Source organism: Triturus cristatus, chromosome 3_2 (genome assembly GCF_964204655.1).
Source record: "Triturus cristatus chromosome 3_2, aTriCri1.1, whole genome shotgun sequence".
Classification (NCBI taxonomy): domain Eukaryota; kingdom Metazoa; phylum Chordata; class Amphibia; order Caudata; family Salamandridae; genus Triturus; species Triturus cristatus.
In genome coordinates, this window is record NC_140584.1 from 552,524,747 (window position 1) to 552,538,985 (window position 14,239).

A 14,239-nucleotide genomic window follows, 5' to 3' on the forward strand; every position below is an offset into this window, starting at 1 on the left:
TGCCTCCGGTGTGCTTTTTTTCAAAGTCCTGTTGGTCTCTGTAGTGCTTGCAAAATCGTTTTTTTAAAAAAATTTTTAAACAGGGAAACACAGACTGAAAGTCCTGCTTTCACTTCACTTTTAAATTACCTGCTTTGGGTGATATATAAATATATATATTACCTACTGGCAGTCGCTAATAGGTAGTTATAGTTAGGACCTAGTTTCCATAGGAAAAGCATTTTTTGATTTGCCAATATCTTTGGCGACATATGACAAATCATCGCAAAATTTTCAAAACTAATGGGGCGCACTGGTCAGCTCCTGTCTTGAACGTTTCGGGGTGATTTGTCAAACGGGCGCCAAGAAAAAAAGGGGGTACCAAAATGAATTTTCCCAATGTTAATTTTCATAGGAAACTTTAGACACAGCTACAGCCCGAACTGCTGAATGGAATTACACCAAATTTAGCGAAAAGGTAGCTCTTGGTTCAGAAAGTGACCTTTTTTTAAATGGTGTAAATCCGTTCAGCAGTTTTTTTTAATAATAAAGGAAAAAGGAAGTATCGATATCTGGGTGTAGTCTAACCACACATCTCATCCTGAGATCTGGCAGCACTTTATCCAAGAAGTGATGGCAGCCATCTTGGGACCAATATACATGATCGCACCCCATTGAAATGAACAACATATGAAGGTTTTGAGGGTCACCAAAAGGAAAACATATAAAGGGTGATAACAGACTTTAGTTACATTATAATTCATTTGTTGGTGGTACCATACTCATTTTAGGAATTGTGGTGTGTTCTAAGGTGATTTTACCCTGTGAAAAGCCTTCTGCTGGGATATCATGAATCATGTTTGAGAGAAAACTATTTTCTCATGCTTGTCCCATAGAGGTTTGGAAGGTGATCCAGAAGCTAAAATGAGAGAATATTTTCTGTAAATACACATTATCTTTCTCAGTCATATGAGAATGAAGTCTGGCATTCTCAGTAAAACATGTACATCCAACATAGGTAGAGACTGTCAGTTGATTCCTTTGTGCTAACAGCCTTACTTATGACAAAAGTATGGCATGCCTGAATCCATCTTGATTGGAATAAACTGATAACACTTAAAACATTTAATTTAAAAAGGTACACAATTAGGGGGTTCATTTTTTCATAGACATTATGGTTAGTGCTGTAGAAAGAAAAATTAGGGCACATTTTCCATGACTTCTCAAATCCTCTTCTATTTCATTAAAACTTTCTGCCATGCAGACTAAAACATGCACTTTGAATACCAGCAGCAGACTTCCAGTTAACTCCCTGGTGAGCAGTAGCTTTACTACAGTGATCTAATGAGCAAATAGAGTGCTAACATTCTGAATTTATGGCAAATGTGTGACACATCTGAATGCCTTATTGATGCAATCAAAGTAAAAAACTGAAAGCATTTCCTACTGCGAAGACTGCAGTAAATGAGGAAATGAGGAAAATTAGGAAAGTTCATAACAAATAAGTCTCCCAAGATGGCCACCAGAGAAAAAAGAGCCCAAATGTAGCACAAATATCACCCAGATGTATCCCACATATAGCCCAATGACAGAAGTGTACAAAACACTTTTTATTTTTTGTCTTTTTGCAGTTTGATATAGTGCAGACTGATCAGGTATTGGAGCGTTGCATCTTACCTGGACCCCTTATTGCTTATTTTGCATGAAGTACTTGAGATTGATCTTGCGAAACATTGAACTTTACTATTCAGTTCACCTGAAGTTGCTCTGAGCCGGGCTTTGTGACACCCATTTTTACCTACTGGTTTTAATTCATTCTCATTGTATTGTATTAAGAAAGAGGATTTACTGTTTTTATGTACACTTTTATGATCTATGTTTCTAAATCAGGTCGAATAAAGTTTATTGAATTTAACTGAAGTCTCCCAAGATGGCCACCAGGGAGAAAGGAGCCCAAATGTAGCACAAATATCACCCAGATGTAACCCACATATAGCCCAATTACAGAAGTGTGGAAAACACATTTTTTTTTGTATTGGAGTGCTTTACATGAGCATTTGTTACATCATACAAGGATAAACTCATTTTGGTTGTAGGCATGGGGAGATTAGGGGGCATATTTGCAACAGACAGCCACTGACCTTGTATACCGCATTTTTTTCTATCGCTGGAATATTTCGCCAGGCTAGCGTTGTATTAACAACGCTTAGCGCCATGGCGATGTATATTCCAGCGATAGCACCCTTTTCCATGTAACATCGCTGGTTTTCCAGCGATGTTCCATGTAAAACGGCGATATGCTTGATGATACGACCCTGTGGTCGTATCACTTGAATCCACCTCCCATGTTAGGTATGCCTTAGTCAGGAATTTAACAGACGTTAAATTCCTGCGTTAAGGCATACTTAGCGCGATTAAAATAATCGCTTCCCCGCATTGTAAATATCGCGAAGCTGCCTTCGCGATATTCACCCATGTTGTTTCCACAGACACGCCTACTTTGCATCTCATTAGCGATGCCAAGTTAGGTGTGCTGGAAACGGGAGCAAAATCAGCAAAACACGCGATAGCGTGTCTTTGCTGATAAGGCGATAAAATTGTCGCCGCTTTTCGGCCGAAAACGGCCGCAAAAGCGGTGATAATTTTTTATCGCCGCATTGTTAATATGCCACTTAGTGATTTGACCAGAATCACAGAATGTCGAGCTGAAGCAGAAGCTCCAACCTGGTTCCCCAATTGCAAAGTCTGCAGCTCTGGAAGTAACACCACCTCCTCTCCCCTAAGCATAACATTTAATCAAGTGGTCAACTGGATAAAAAACAATAAAGATAACAAATAATTTAAGAGTGCTTTGTCGCTATTTGAGAACTCAGAAAATATGTCCTCATTTTAGTTTTTTAGAGCACTAACCATAATTTCTATGCAAATAAGACACTCTCATTTCTATAATTTCTAAAGGAAATGCTTTGGGTATTAGAGTTTTGATTACATCAAGATGACGTCAGGCGTGCCACACTTTTGTAATAAATATAGAATGTTAGCAATCTAGTTGTTCATTAGTATACTGTTGGAAGGCCATACATGCCAGTAGACCCGATTCAGGTGGGAGACTACCGATTTTTCAAGCCAAAAATTGCTTTATTTTTGCTGTCTCCCATCTGAAATCGCATTTTCTATAATAGAAGTCAATGGGGAATTTTCATTCTCCCAATTTTTTATTTTAAATCTCCCACGTCCCTGTTCTAAAATGTTGGCATGTATGGGAGGCAGAGGTTAGGGGCACAGACTCGGAAAATTGAAGGCCGGTAGGAGGGTGCAGAGGCAACAATTTTCACCACACTGGGCAGGCAGGAAGGGCAGTGGCAGCACAACATGGAGAGCAGTGGAAAGGGGGGCACGGGCAACAAACCAACAATGCAGGATAGGTAACAGAGGCTGTGGCAATAATAGACCATTGAGGGCAGAAAGAAGAGGCAGTGGTAGTACAACCATACATGCCAACAGAGCTGAATCAGGCAAGAAACGCCCAATGTTTTTAAACCCAAAACTGCTTTATTTTATCTATCTCTTGTCTACAATCTCCCATTTTTCAATGTAAGTCAATGGGGAACATCAATTCCCCAGTTTTTTTCCAAAATCTCCCTCTTACCAAGTTCAAAAATGTTAACAAGTATGGTACATTGGATCATGGAAGGCAGGAGGAATTGGGGTAGGGACATGGACAGATAACAGAGGACAGGAGGGGCATGGACAGGTGCACCAATCTGACCTTACAGTACAGGCATCAGGGTTTGCAGCAGCACAATACACCACACAGGGCAAGCGGGACAGCAGTGCAGCACAACAAACCATAGAAAGCAATAGGGAGGGGACAGGACCATGCACATGGACAACAGAGAACAGAGGGGAAAGAGAAATGGCAGCAAGCTGACCATACTGGACAGACAGGAGATAAAGCTGCAGCATAATGGACCATAAAGGGCAGGAGGGAGGGATCAAGGGCATGACAATGAAACAGACAAACCAGGAGGCAGGGGATAGGGGTCTGCACATGGAAGACGGAGAGCAGGGGTCAAGGGGGCAGGGCAGGAGCAGCAAGATGACCATGGAGGTCAGGCAGGATGGGCACTAGAAGCACAACACACCATGGAGGGCAACAGTGAGACTATAACGGCATACACACAGACCATGGAGGAAAGGTGGGAGGGGGGCTGGGGCAGCTAGCTAACCACACAGGGAAGGTAGGAGGGGCCATGGTAGCACAGAAGACCATGCATGGCAAGTGAGAGGGTTAGTGGCAGCACAATGGCCATGATGGGCAAGAAGGAGGGGCAGGGGCATGCCCAAAGGACCATGGAGGATAGAAGGGAGGGGTAGGAACTGGGCACAGACAAGAGAGTTCAAGGGAAGGTGCCTCACAGCAGACCATGTGGGGCAGGCAGGAGGAGCAGTTGCAGCACAACAGACCAGGGAGGGCAGAAGGGTGTGACAGTAAAATGGACCATGGAGGACAGGAGGAAGGGGATAGGAGGAATGGAACATGGGCAGGCATGGTGGAGGTGTCAGGGAGAGGTTGCAGTCATCTGACAATGCTAGGCTGGTGGGAGGGGAGTGGCAGCTCAACAGAACACTCAGAGTAGATAGGAGGGGCAAGTCCATGGAACATGGTGGGCAAAAAGGATGGATCAGGGGCATGCACACAGACATCAGAGGGTGGGGGAAGGAGAGTAGGGGCAGCAAGCTAAGCACAGAGGCTAAGCAGGAGGACAATGATGGGGAATAGAATTGGGCAGTGGAGGGCTGGAGGAGTGGACTGGGACATCATGCTAAATGGACGGCAGTGGCAGCACATCAGACCATGCATGGCAGGAGTGAGGAAGCTAGTGCATGGATTCAAACAAACAGGGGATAGGTAGGGAGTGGATGGGGCAGCAAGTTAACTGTTCAGAGAAGGCGAGAAGGCCAGTGGCAGAACAACGGCCACACAGGGCTGTAATGAAGGAGGAGGGGCATGGACTTGGACAATGGATGGCAAGGCGGAGGGGAAGCAGGAGCAGCAGCTTGCGTAGGGACAGCACAATGCCAGGCAAGGCCCTGCTTCCAACCCCCCACCATCCATTGTAATTGGCATCTTACTTAACATAAAACAACTAGAAATTCGCTGAAAAAAAACAAAGATTACAGGGACGTTATAGTTATACTCAGATTTTACTTGTACAAAACCAGTGAAATTCAGCAGTTATCTGAGCTAACTATAACTTACGCCCCCGCAATGCACTGCTTATGACCTCAGACATTACATCATTCATGACATAGTCAGTGACATCACTCATTTATTTATTTATTTCAGATTTATAACGCGCAAGGCTGCCTCAGCGACGAGGCGTCCCAGCGTGACCAAGGACCAAAAACGAGAGCCTAGGAGAGAGACAGAGTGATTAGACAGCAGAGGTAGGAAAGAGCCATGTCTTCAAGGCCTTGCGAAATGCCAAATGAGTCGAAATAATTCTGATAGGAGTCGGGAGCGAGTTACAGAGTTTCGCCGCCATACAGCGGAAGGAGCGCCCCCCTGCCCTTGCTCTCCAGACTCGAGGAATACAAACCAGTGCAAGGTCAGCGGATCGCAGCGAACGCCTAGGCACATAGGGCTCCATCAAATGGGATAACCCCGATGGAGCCGGCCGTGAGAAGATCTTATGTGAAATACACAGCGCCTTGTACTGAATACTCTTGTCAACCGGTAGCCAGTGGAGTTTGGGGAGAACATGCGCCACTGAGCAAGATCTAGGCAATGCAACCAGAATCCGTGCTGCCACGTTCTGAACCCTCTGCAGGCACTTAATACTAGCCTTGTTAGCACCCAAATAAAGGGAATTTCCGTAGTCCAATCTTGACAGAAAGGAAGCCTGGACAATGGTCTGGCGCACCTTGGGAGGGAAGAACCGAGCAAAGGTTTTAGGCGCGCAGGAGCCCGAAACAGACCTCCGCAACGGCTTTTGTTTGTTTATCGAAAGTCAAGCCATTATCAAACCACACACCCAGATTTTTTACAGTCTCCTAAGGGAGTGGGGTGGGTTTGAGGCGGTCCGGCCAACATTGCTCAGACCATAGATCCCGGTCCTTCCCAAACAACAGAATCTCCGATTTACTGGCATTTAGCTGTAAACAGTTTACTGCCATCCAATCGGAGATAGCCAGAAGATCATCCCTAAACTTGTCAGGTTGGTGTTGCATTTCTTCGCGAGAGAGCTATCACCAATTGGGTGTCTTTAGCATACGACACCAAGGACAACCCCCTACCCTTAGCCAACTCCGCCTGGGGGCTGACATATAGATTGAACAAAAGTGGGCTTAGTATGGAGCCCTGTGGCACCCCCTGATGCAACGCAAACTTCTGAGAGGAAAAAGGAGCTACTAAAACCTGAAAAGACCTTTTGTCTAGAAAAGACCAAATCCAAACCAAAGCCAAATCCCTGATCCCAATGTCCTGTAGGCGTTTGAGAAGTATCTTATGGGACACAGTGTAAAACTGCGGCACCAAGGACCAAGGCCGCAGAATCCCCTGCATCCAAACTGCCCCTAATGGCTTCCGACACGACCAATAGTGCTGACTCAGTACTGTGCCTAGGACGGAAGCTATGTTGTGATGGATCAAGGATGGCCCGCTGCTCAATGAATTTGGACATAGTGGAGTTCACATGACCTTCAACCACCTTAGACAAGAAAGGCAGCTGGGAAATGGGCCGATAATTACTAGGTTCGGCCGGATCCAGGGAGGACTTTTTTAACAATGGGATAGCTTTCGTGTGTTTCCACACCCGTGGTACCGAGGCTGACATCAGAGACAAATTTGCCAAATCTAAGCTCACATCGGAGATCAGTGGGTAGAACTGGTGAAAATCGGTGTGGGTCACAGGTTCGGCCAGGGAGCCAGATTTGATTTTTAAGCACAAGGCCTCAAATTCCAGGGGCGTTAAAGGAGGAAATGAAGCCAAGCTGTTGCCCCCCGATATATCACCCCCTCCTGGCATCACTCATGACATCTCAAATGAGCTGTGAATGGAATGGAATATAATCGCTAGAACTTTATTTAGGACTAGGGTGTGTATATTAACACCCCTTTTTTTTTCCTTTCATTTAAGAACCAAGATAATACGCAACGTGCCCAGATCAATATGGCTGATAGCCTTTCACTTTAAAGTAATGTGTAGTCCATTGTTTATGCTGATGTTTGTAATTGTAAGTATGGTTACTATTAACAAGTCACGTTGACGAAAATACATGTACGGCGGTCACGGGGCAAGATATGCTGAACTGACATTGTGTGCATATTAACACTTGTTTTCTTTTCTTTATTGTATGAATTACTGAATGTTCGCATCGTGACCAGGCCAGTAAGCCCAACAGCTTTTTGGTTTAATGTAATATGTAGTCCTTTGTTAATGTTGGAAAGTGGAGGCATTTGTACATTTAAATATGGAAGCTACAAAGACGTCTTGTATCGTGATCAAGGTTTGAATGATCTAAAATGCGTGGATTACATCCTTTTTAGATTAAATACTTCCAAACTACAACCCGAGGGCTGATTCCTTCCTTGTAAGAGTGAGAGGAGATTGAATATATACATATGTATATCTCTCTTTCTGTAGCTCTTTTGCCTCTTTCTGCACCTCTCTTCCCTCGTTCTGCACTTCTCTTGCCTTTTTCTGCACCTCTATTGCCTCTTTCTGCACCTCTCTTGCCTCTTTCTGCATTTCTCTTGCTTTTTTCTGCGCCTTTCTTCCTGTTTATGCACCTCTCTTGCTGCACTTTTCTTTCTCTTTCTGCACCTCCCTTGCCTCTTTCTGCACCTCACTTGCCTCTTTCTGTGCCTTTCTTTCTCTTTCTGCCACTCCCTTGCCTCTTTCTGTACCCCACTTGCCTCTTTCTGCGCCTTTTTTTCTCTTTCTGCACCTCTCTTGCCTTTTTCTGTATTTCTCTTACCTCTTTCTGTACCTCTCTTGCCTCTTTCTGCACATCTCTTACCTCTTTCTGCACTTCGATTGCTTCTTTCTGTGCCTTTCCTCCTGTTTCTGCACCTTTCTTGCCTCTTTCTGCACTTTTCTTCATCTTTCAGCACATCACTTGCCTCTTTCTGCACCTCTCTTGCCTCCTTCTATGCCACTCCTGCCTCTTTTTGCACCTCTCTTGCCTCTTTCTGCACCTCACTCTCTTCTTACTCTCTTCTTTTTGCACTTCTCTTGCCTCTTTATGCACCTCTCATGCCTCTTTCTACACCTCTCTTGCCTCCTTCTGCACCTCTCTTGCCTTTCTACTCCACTCTTGCCTCTTTCTGCACCTTTCTTGCTTCTTTCTGTACCTCTCTTGCTTCTTTCTGCACTTCTCTTGCTTCTTTCTGTGCCTTTCTTCCTCTTTCTGCATTTCTCTTGCCTCTTTCTGTACCTTTTTTCCTCTTTCTGCACCTCTCGTGCCTCTTTCTGCACCTCTCTTGTCTCTTTTTGCACCACTCTTGCCTTTTTCTGTACCACACTTGCCTCTTTCTATGCCTTTCTACCTCTTTCTGCACCTCACTCTCTTCTTTTTGCAACTCTCTAGCTTCTTTCTGCGCCTCTCTTGCTTCTTTCCGCACTTCTCTTGCTTCTTTCTGTACCTCTCTTACCTCTTTCATCACTTCTCCTACTTCTTTCTGCACCTATCTTCCTCTTTTTGCACCTCTCTTACTTCTTTCTGTACTTTTCTTTCCTCTTTCTGCACTTCTCTTGCTTCTTTCTGCACTTTTCTTGTTTCTTTCTGTGCCTTTCTTTCTCTTTCTGCACATGTCTTACCTATCTAGGTGTAGTTAGAAATTAGAATTTAAAAAACCTTAGAAATTCACTGAAAAAACCACAGGTTTCAGGGACGTTATAGATAGAAATTAGCATTTAAAAAACCTTAGAAATTCACTGAAAAAACCACAGGTTTCAGGGACGTTGTAGTTAGAAAATAGCCTTTACAAAACCTCAAATATTCACTGAAACAAACACAGGTTTCAGGGACGTTATAGTTAGAAAATAGCATTTATAAAACCTCAAATATTTACTGAAACAAACACAGGTTTCAGGGAGGTTATGTTTAGGCTAACATTTCACTCATACTAAACCAGAGAAATTCAGCCGTTATAGTTAGCTGAGCTAACTATAACTCACGCCCCCGCAATGCACTGCTGATGACGTCACATATTACATCACTCATGACATGGTCAGTGACCTCACTGATGACATCTCAAATGACATCACTGATGGCATCATCCACTTAATATCTGATGCACCTACACACATATTATTATAACCTTTCATATACCCACTCTAAAATATAGACTACCGTTCTCAAAACCATATACACACCAATACCAGTTAGTACATACCCACTCACTGCATCATAGGTCTACACACACATCCACTCACTCACTCATATAGTCTCTCATACATGCAGTCACTCATCAATGCAGCCACTATTATATGCACTCATACACCCATACACCCATGCAGACACTCACACACCGCCACTCACCCATAGAGTTACTCACGCACCTTGTCAGTCACCCAAAGAGTCAATCACACTGCCATTTACTCACCTATACAGTTATACACACACCACCTCACTTACCCATACAGATACTAACACAAACTTTCTTATACAATCACTGACACAAGCACACACTTATCCATACATCCACTCTCACAATCACTCACTCTCACATACAGTCACTTATATACCCCAACACTCACATATACTGCCATTCACATATGCAGTTACTCACACGTGTACCACTGAGACATCTATTCATTCACCAACACAGCCAAATGCACTCTCACCCACCCATACAGCCAATCACAGATGCACTCTTGAATCCATACACCCAGTGAATCACCCACTCACACATCTATGCACAGAGTCACACCCGCCCACCCACACAAACACTCAGGCACCCATACAGGTACTCAGTCAACCAATCAATAACCCATATAGACACCCATGCAGCCGCTTACACACCAACAGACAGACTGATACATTCACCCAATTTAGTCACTAACCCATGCATTCAGTAAGATATGTTTAATCACTCACTTATAGAGTCAGTCATGCACCTACTAAATCATCCATTCAGACACTTATACACCCACTCATTCTTCAATACACCTTGGCCTATATATATTAAACATATTTAAACTTTACAGAAACACACATTCACTGGCTGATGTCATCAGTGATGTCATTTGAGATGTCATCAGTGATGTCACTGACCATGTCATGAGTGATGTAATATGTGACGTCATCAGCAGTGCATTGCAGGGGCGTGAGTTATAGTTAGCTGAACTAACTACAACAGACGAATTTCACTGGTTTTGTACGAGTGAAATGTCCAACTAACCATAACGTCCCTGAAACCTGTGGATTTTTCAGTGAGTATATATACATATATATATATATATTTTTTTATATTATCTACTGACGGTCGCCAGTAGATAGTTATAGTTAGGACCGAGTTTCCATAGGAAATCTGAAAATTCTATTTTGAATAACTTTGGCGCTGGTTGACGAATCCTCGCGCAAATTTCAAAACTAATGGGGCGCTCCGCTCAGCACCTACCCTGAAAGTCTCGGGGTGATTTGTCAAGCGGGGGCTGAGACAAAAGGGGGGTCCCAAAACGCGTTTTCCCCATGCATTTTCCCATAGGACCTTTAGTCGAAGGTACAGCCCGAACGGCTGAACAGAATTACTTGAAATTTGGCAGAGAGGTAGTCCTCATGTCAGGCATGTGCCTTTTGCATATATGGTGTCAATCTGTTCAGTAGTTCCTGAGAAAATTGCAGTTAAAAGTACATAAATATCCATAAGCGCGCACCGTGCGCGCACCCTAACGTGCGCGAGCGTAATTCTGATTGGTGGTTACATGTCAGTCAACATTCGAATCGGTCGTAATCAGGAAGTGTCGGCCGCCATTTTGTGTGTTTTGTGTGTGACAGTGAAAAAGAAAGGTGGAGAACATGAAGGACCCCAAAGGATGAAAAAAACATTTTCTTTTTTTTTCAAAAAATCGCGGAGTGCGCGCACGGTGAAAAACCTTTAAAAAACATTTTAAACGAGCCATTCCATATTACAGGATACAGTCAATCTATAACTATATACATAGGTAGTTTATTGTAAAATAAATATATAAAAAATATAATAATACATACATAACTTAGCATTTAAAAAACCTTACAAATTCACTTAAAAAACCATAGGTTTCACACATGTTATAGTTAGCTGGACATTTCACTCGTAAAAAACCATTGAAATTCCCCCGTTATAGTTAGTTCAGATAACTATAACTCGCGCGACCGCCACTCTATCACAAGGATGATGTCATGAGTGATGTCATGAGTGATACCACTGACCATGTCATGAGTGATGTAATATGTGATGTCATGAGCAGTGGATTGCGGGCGCGCGAGTTATAGTTATCTGAACTAACTATAACGGGGGAATTTCAATGGTTTTTTACGAGTGAAATGTCCAGCTAACTATAACATGTGTGAAACCTATGGTTCTTTAAGTGAATATATATATATATATATATATATATATATATATATATATATATATATATATATATATATATATATATATGGTTTATACTTACCTGTAAAATACTTATATTTACTGGAGAAACCTTTACCCACGTCACTTTTCTCAACGTTGTGGTGGCGATAGGGGCTTCGCCTTATTCACAAGGCGGTATTAAGCCACTTAACGTGGCATAACGCCGCCTTGTATATAAGGCACACTTTCACGCTATACTTAGTGCAAAATGGGCAGGCAATGGGTGTTGTGGAGGGCGTTTCACTGCAAACACCCCTTTATTTTGACGCTGCCCCATATTTACAAGGGTGGCATAAATATGTGGCAGTGCCAAAATTAAGTCTAGGGAAAACCTGGTCTTACCCTGGTGAAATGAGGAGGAATGTCTAATTTCTCCTCGTTTTTGCTGTTTCCATGTGCGCTGCATTGTGCAGCACACATAGAAACAGCAAAATGCCATTGATTGTTTATATACAGGAAGGTGCCCCTTCCTGCACATAAACAATCATTAAAAAAATGATGTTTTACAACTTCTATGTGTGCTGCATTAAGCAGCACACATAGAAGTTTCAGAACGCCATTTCAGATTGTTTATGTGCAGGAACACAGGCACCCTTGCACTATGGTGCAAGAGTGCCTGCATTGGCGCTAGGAAGCTAAATTAGCACCAGCGCAGGGGGAAACACAAGGCTGTATTTTGTATTCTTGTAAATTCGGTGCAGCCCTGCTTTTCAGAAGTGGCAGAGCGTGGTGTTAAGTCAAGGAGGCTAACGCTGCCCTCAGCAACTTCCTTGTAAATATGCCCCTAAATTTGTTGTACAGATGTGCGTGGTAAAGGCATATGCAGTATAAAAAAATGTGTGGCAAAGTTTATGCGTGGTAATGGCATTCACGTTGTAACAGCTAAGTAGTAACAGCATGCGTTACAACAGAATGCGTGGTTCCATTATGCATCCTCTAATAGCGTCACCACTGCAGAGGCTCAGGGATCTTTCCTCTTTTCTGTTCTCTTTAATTTCATTAAGATCATTTCTACAGCATAATGGAGTTATCTTATCACACAAACTTCTGTATTCACAGGCCACGACAGAAAAAAGCAAAGTGCTCGCACCTCTGTCTTTTCTGAACACCTATTGATAATGCCTGGTTATTCAAGACCAGTAAATTGTTTAGGGGTAGTCATAAACAGTCATAATAAGAATACATGGATGCTATAATTTCTGAAGTATAAACAACAGAACTTTCAACAAGGACTGAGAACTCGTCAGTCTTCATTTCTCAAATACATTCTGTGTGTTGGTCACATTGTCGCTAGCTATGAACTGGTAATCAGTCTACGAATATGACAGTATGCCATGATGCCTCCAAATAAGTAGTCTTGCAAGCAAGAATATATATGCACCCACAAATACATATTTTTCTGGGTAGGTGTTTTAATGGAGCATCAAAAAATGAAAATGTATAGTACATAGAAGTAAAATATATTTCCCCCAACAACAAAATTGAAATCCTAGTCTTTAGACTTTTTGCTAAATGAAATCCCGACTATAGCCCATCGACTAGCAAATAATCAAACAATTAAATCTAAGCTCCAGGAATAGCTGTATGTCTGATCTCAATGCTAGACCTTAGACCATGTGAGCCTAGATGATCATCCTTTATACTGACTGGCTTTCCTTGTCCTGGGTAAGAGGCTTTGTCTCTTTAACTACAATCAGCATGCTGCATTTAAAAATCAGCTCTGGTGTGAATCTAATATTGATCCACTCCATGGCATCAACCATTTCTCCATGTATTCAGATGACGAGAATCTACATGAATCCTTGACTGCAAGAACATGCACTACTCTTTAGCTTTCCAAAAGGACCAACAAATGCACTCTAGATCTTAAAATCATTGTTTAATAACAATGCTCTTCATTGAAAAGTTTATTTATTTAAGCTATTCGAGGATGAAATCAAAATCAACTTTGCATATTCTGTGAATCATGAATTGGTGTTTTGGATCATAGCTATTTTTGCCCACCTAAAGTTCACTTAAAGGAACAAAAACATTTGAGAATCTTGCCAGTCGTGTTTTCTTATTTGACAATAATTGTGCATAATTAAAAAATAAACTTTGTGTTTGAATGTTTTTTTTGATTTCTAAAAAGAAGATTTCTTTAATCACAACTTAATAATTTTCTCAGAAATGTGGCTCTCGGCCAGAAGAATGGAACCAAGAAGACAACAATGACCCAACTAGAAAAGGAGGCCGAAAGAAAAGCATACAATGTTGAATTTCTGCAGTTCTTAGAACGGTGAAAACCAGCTCTATTTTTACTATTTTTCTTTATTTTGTTTCACTTTTTTGTCAGTGTCCAGAAAAATATTATGCTGATTAATTTGGTGTACTTTGGCCTAACTGTGAGGTAATGAAGTCTAAAAAAGCCAAGTAAGAACTCTGCGCTTTGAGAATTTTTAATTTAATAATGCCAATTTGATAATAACAAGTAACCTTTTTGTAGTGGTAAATGAACTCTGAATTAATGAAACTGATGTTTCCATGAGGCGTAAATCCCAAATAGCCACATTGGCCTGATTCTCAAAACTAGTTATGTATGTTAGTTTAACCTACAAGTGCAAATAGGCTTACTTACAAGTTCAAAGCAGTTTA

General features: G+C 42.2%; 1 protein-coding gene across 2 annotated transcripts in view; it reads left to right on the forward strand.

Moving 5' to 3' along the window:
* DCDC1 (doublecortin domain containing 1) overlaps positions 1-14,239 on the forward strand; it is a 1,503,674-nt gene that overhangs the window by 1,187,478 nt on the left and 301,957 nt on the right. For both annotated transcript variants that reach the window (XM_085648291.1, XM_085648292.1), the window contains one exon: positions 13,773-13,883. In XM_085648291.1, coding sequence (XP_085504417.1) covers positions 13,773-13,883 — 111 coding nt within the window. The remainder of the gene's footprint in view (positions 1-13,772; positions 13,884-14,239) is intronic.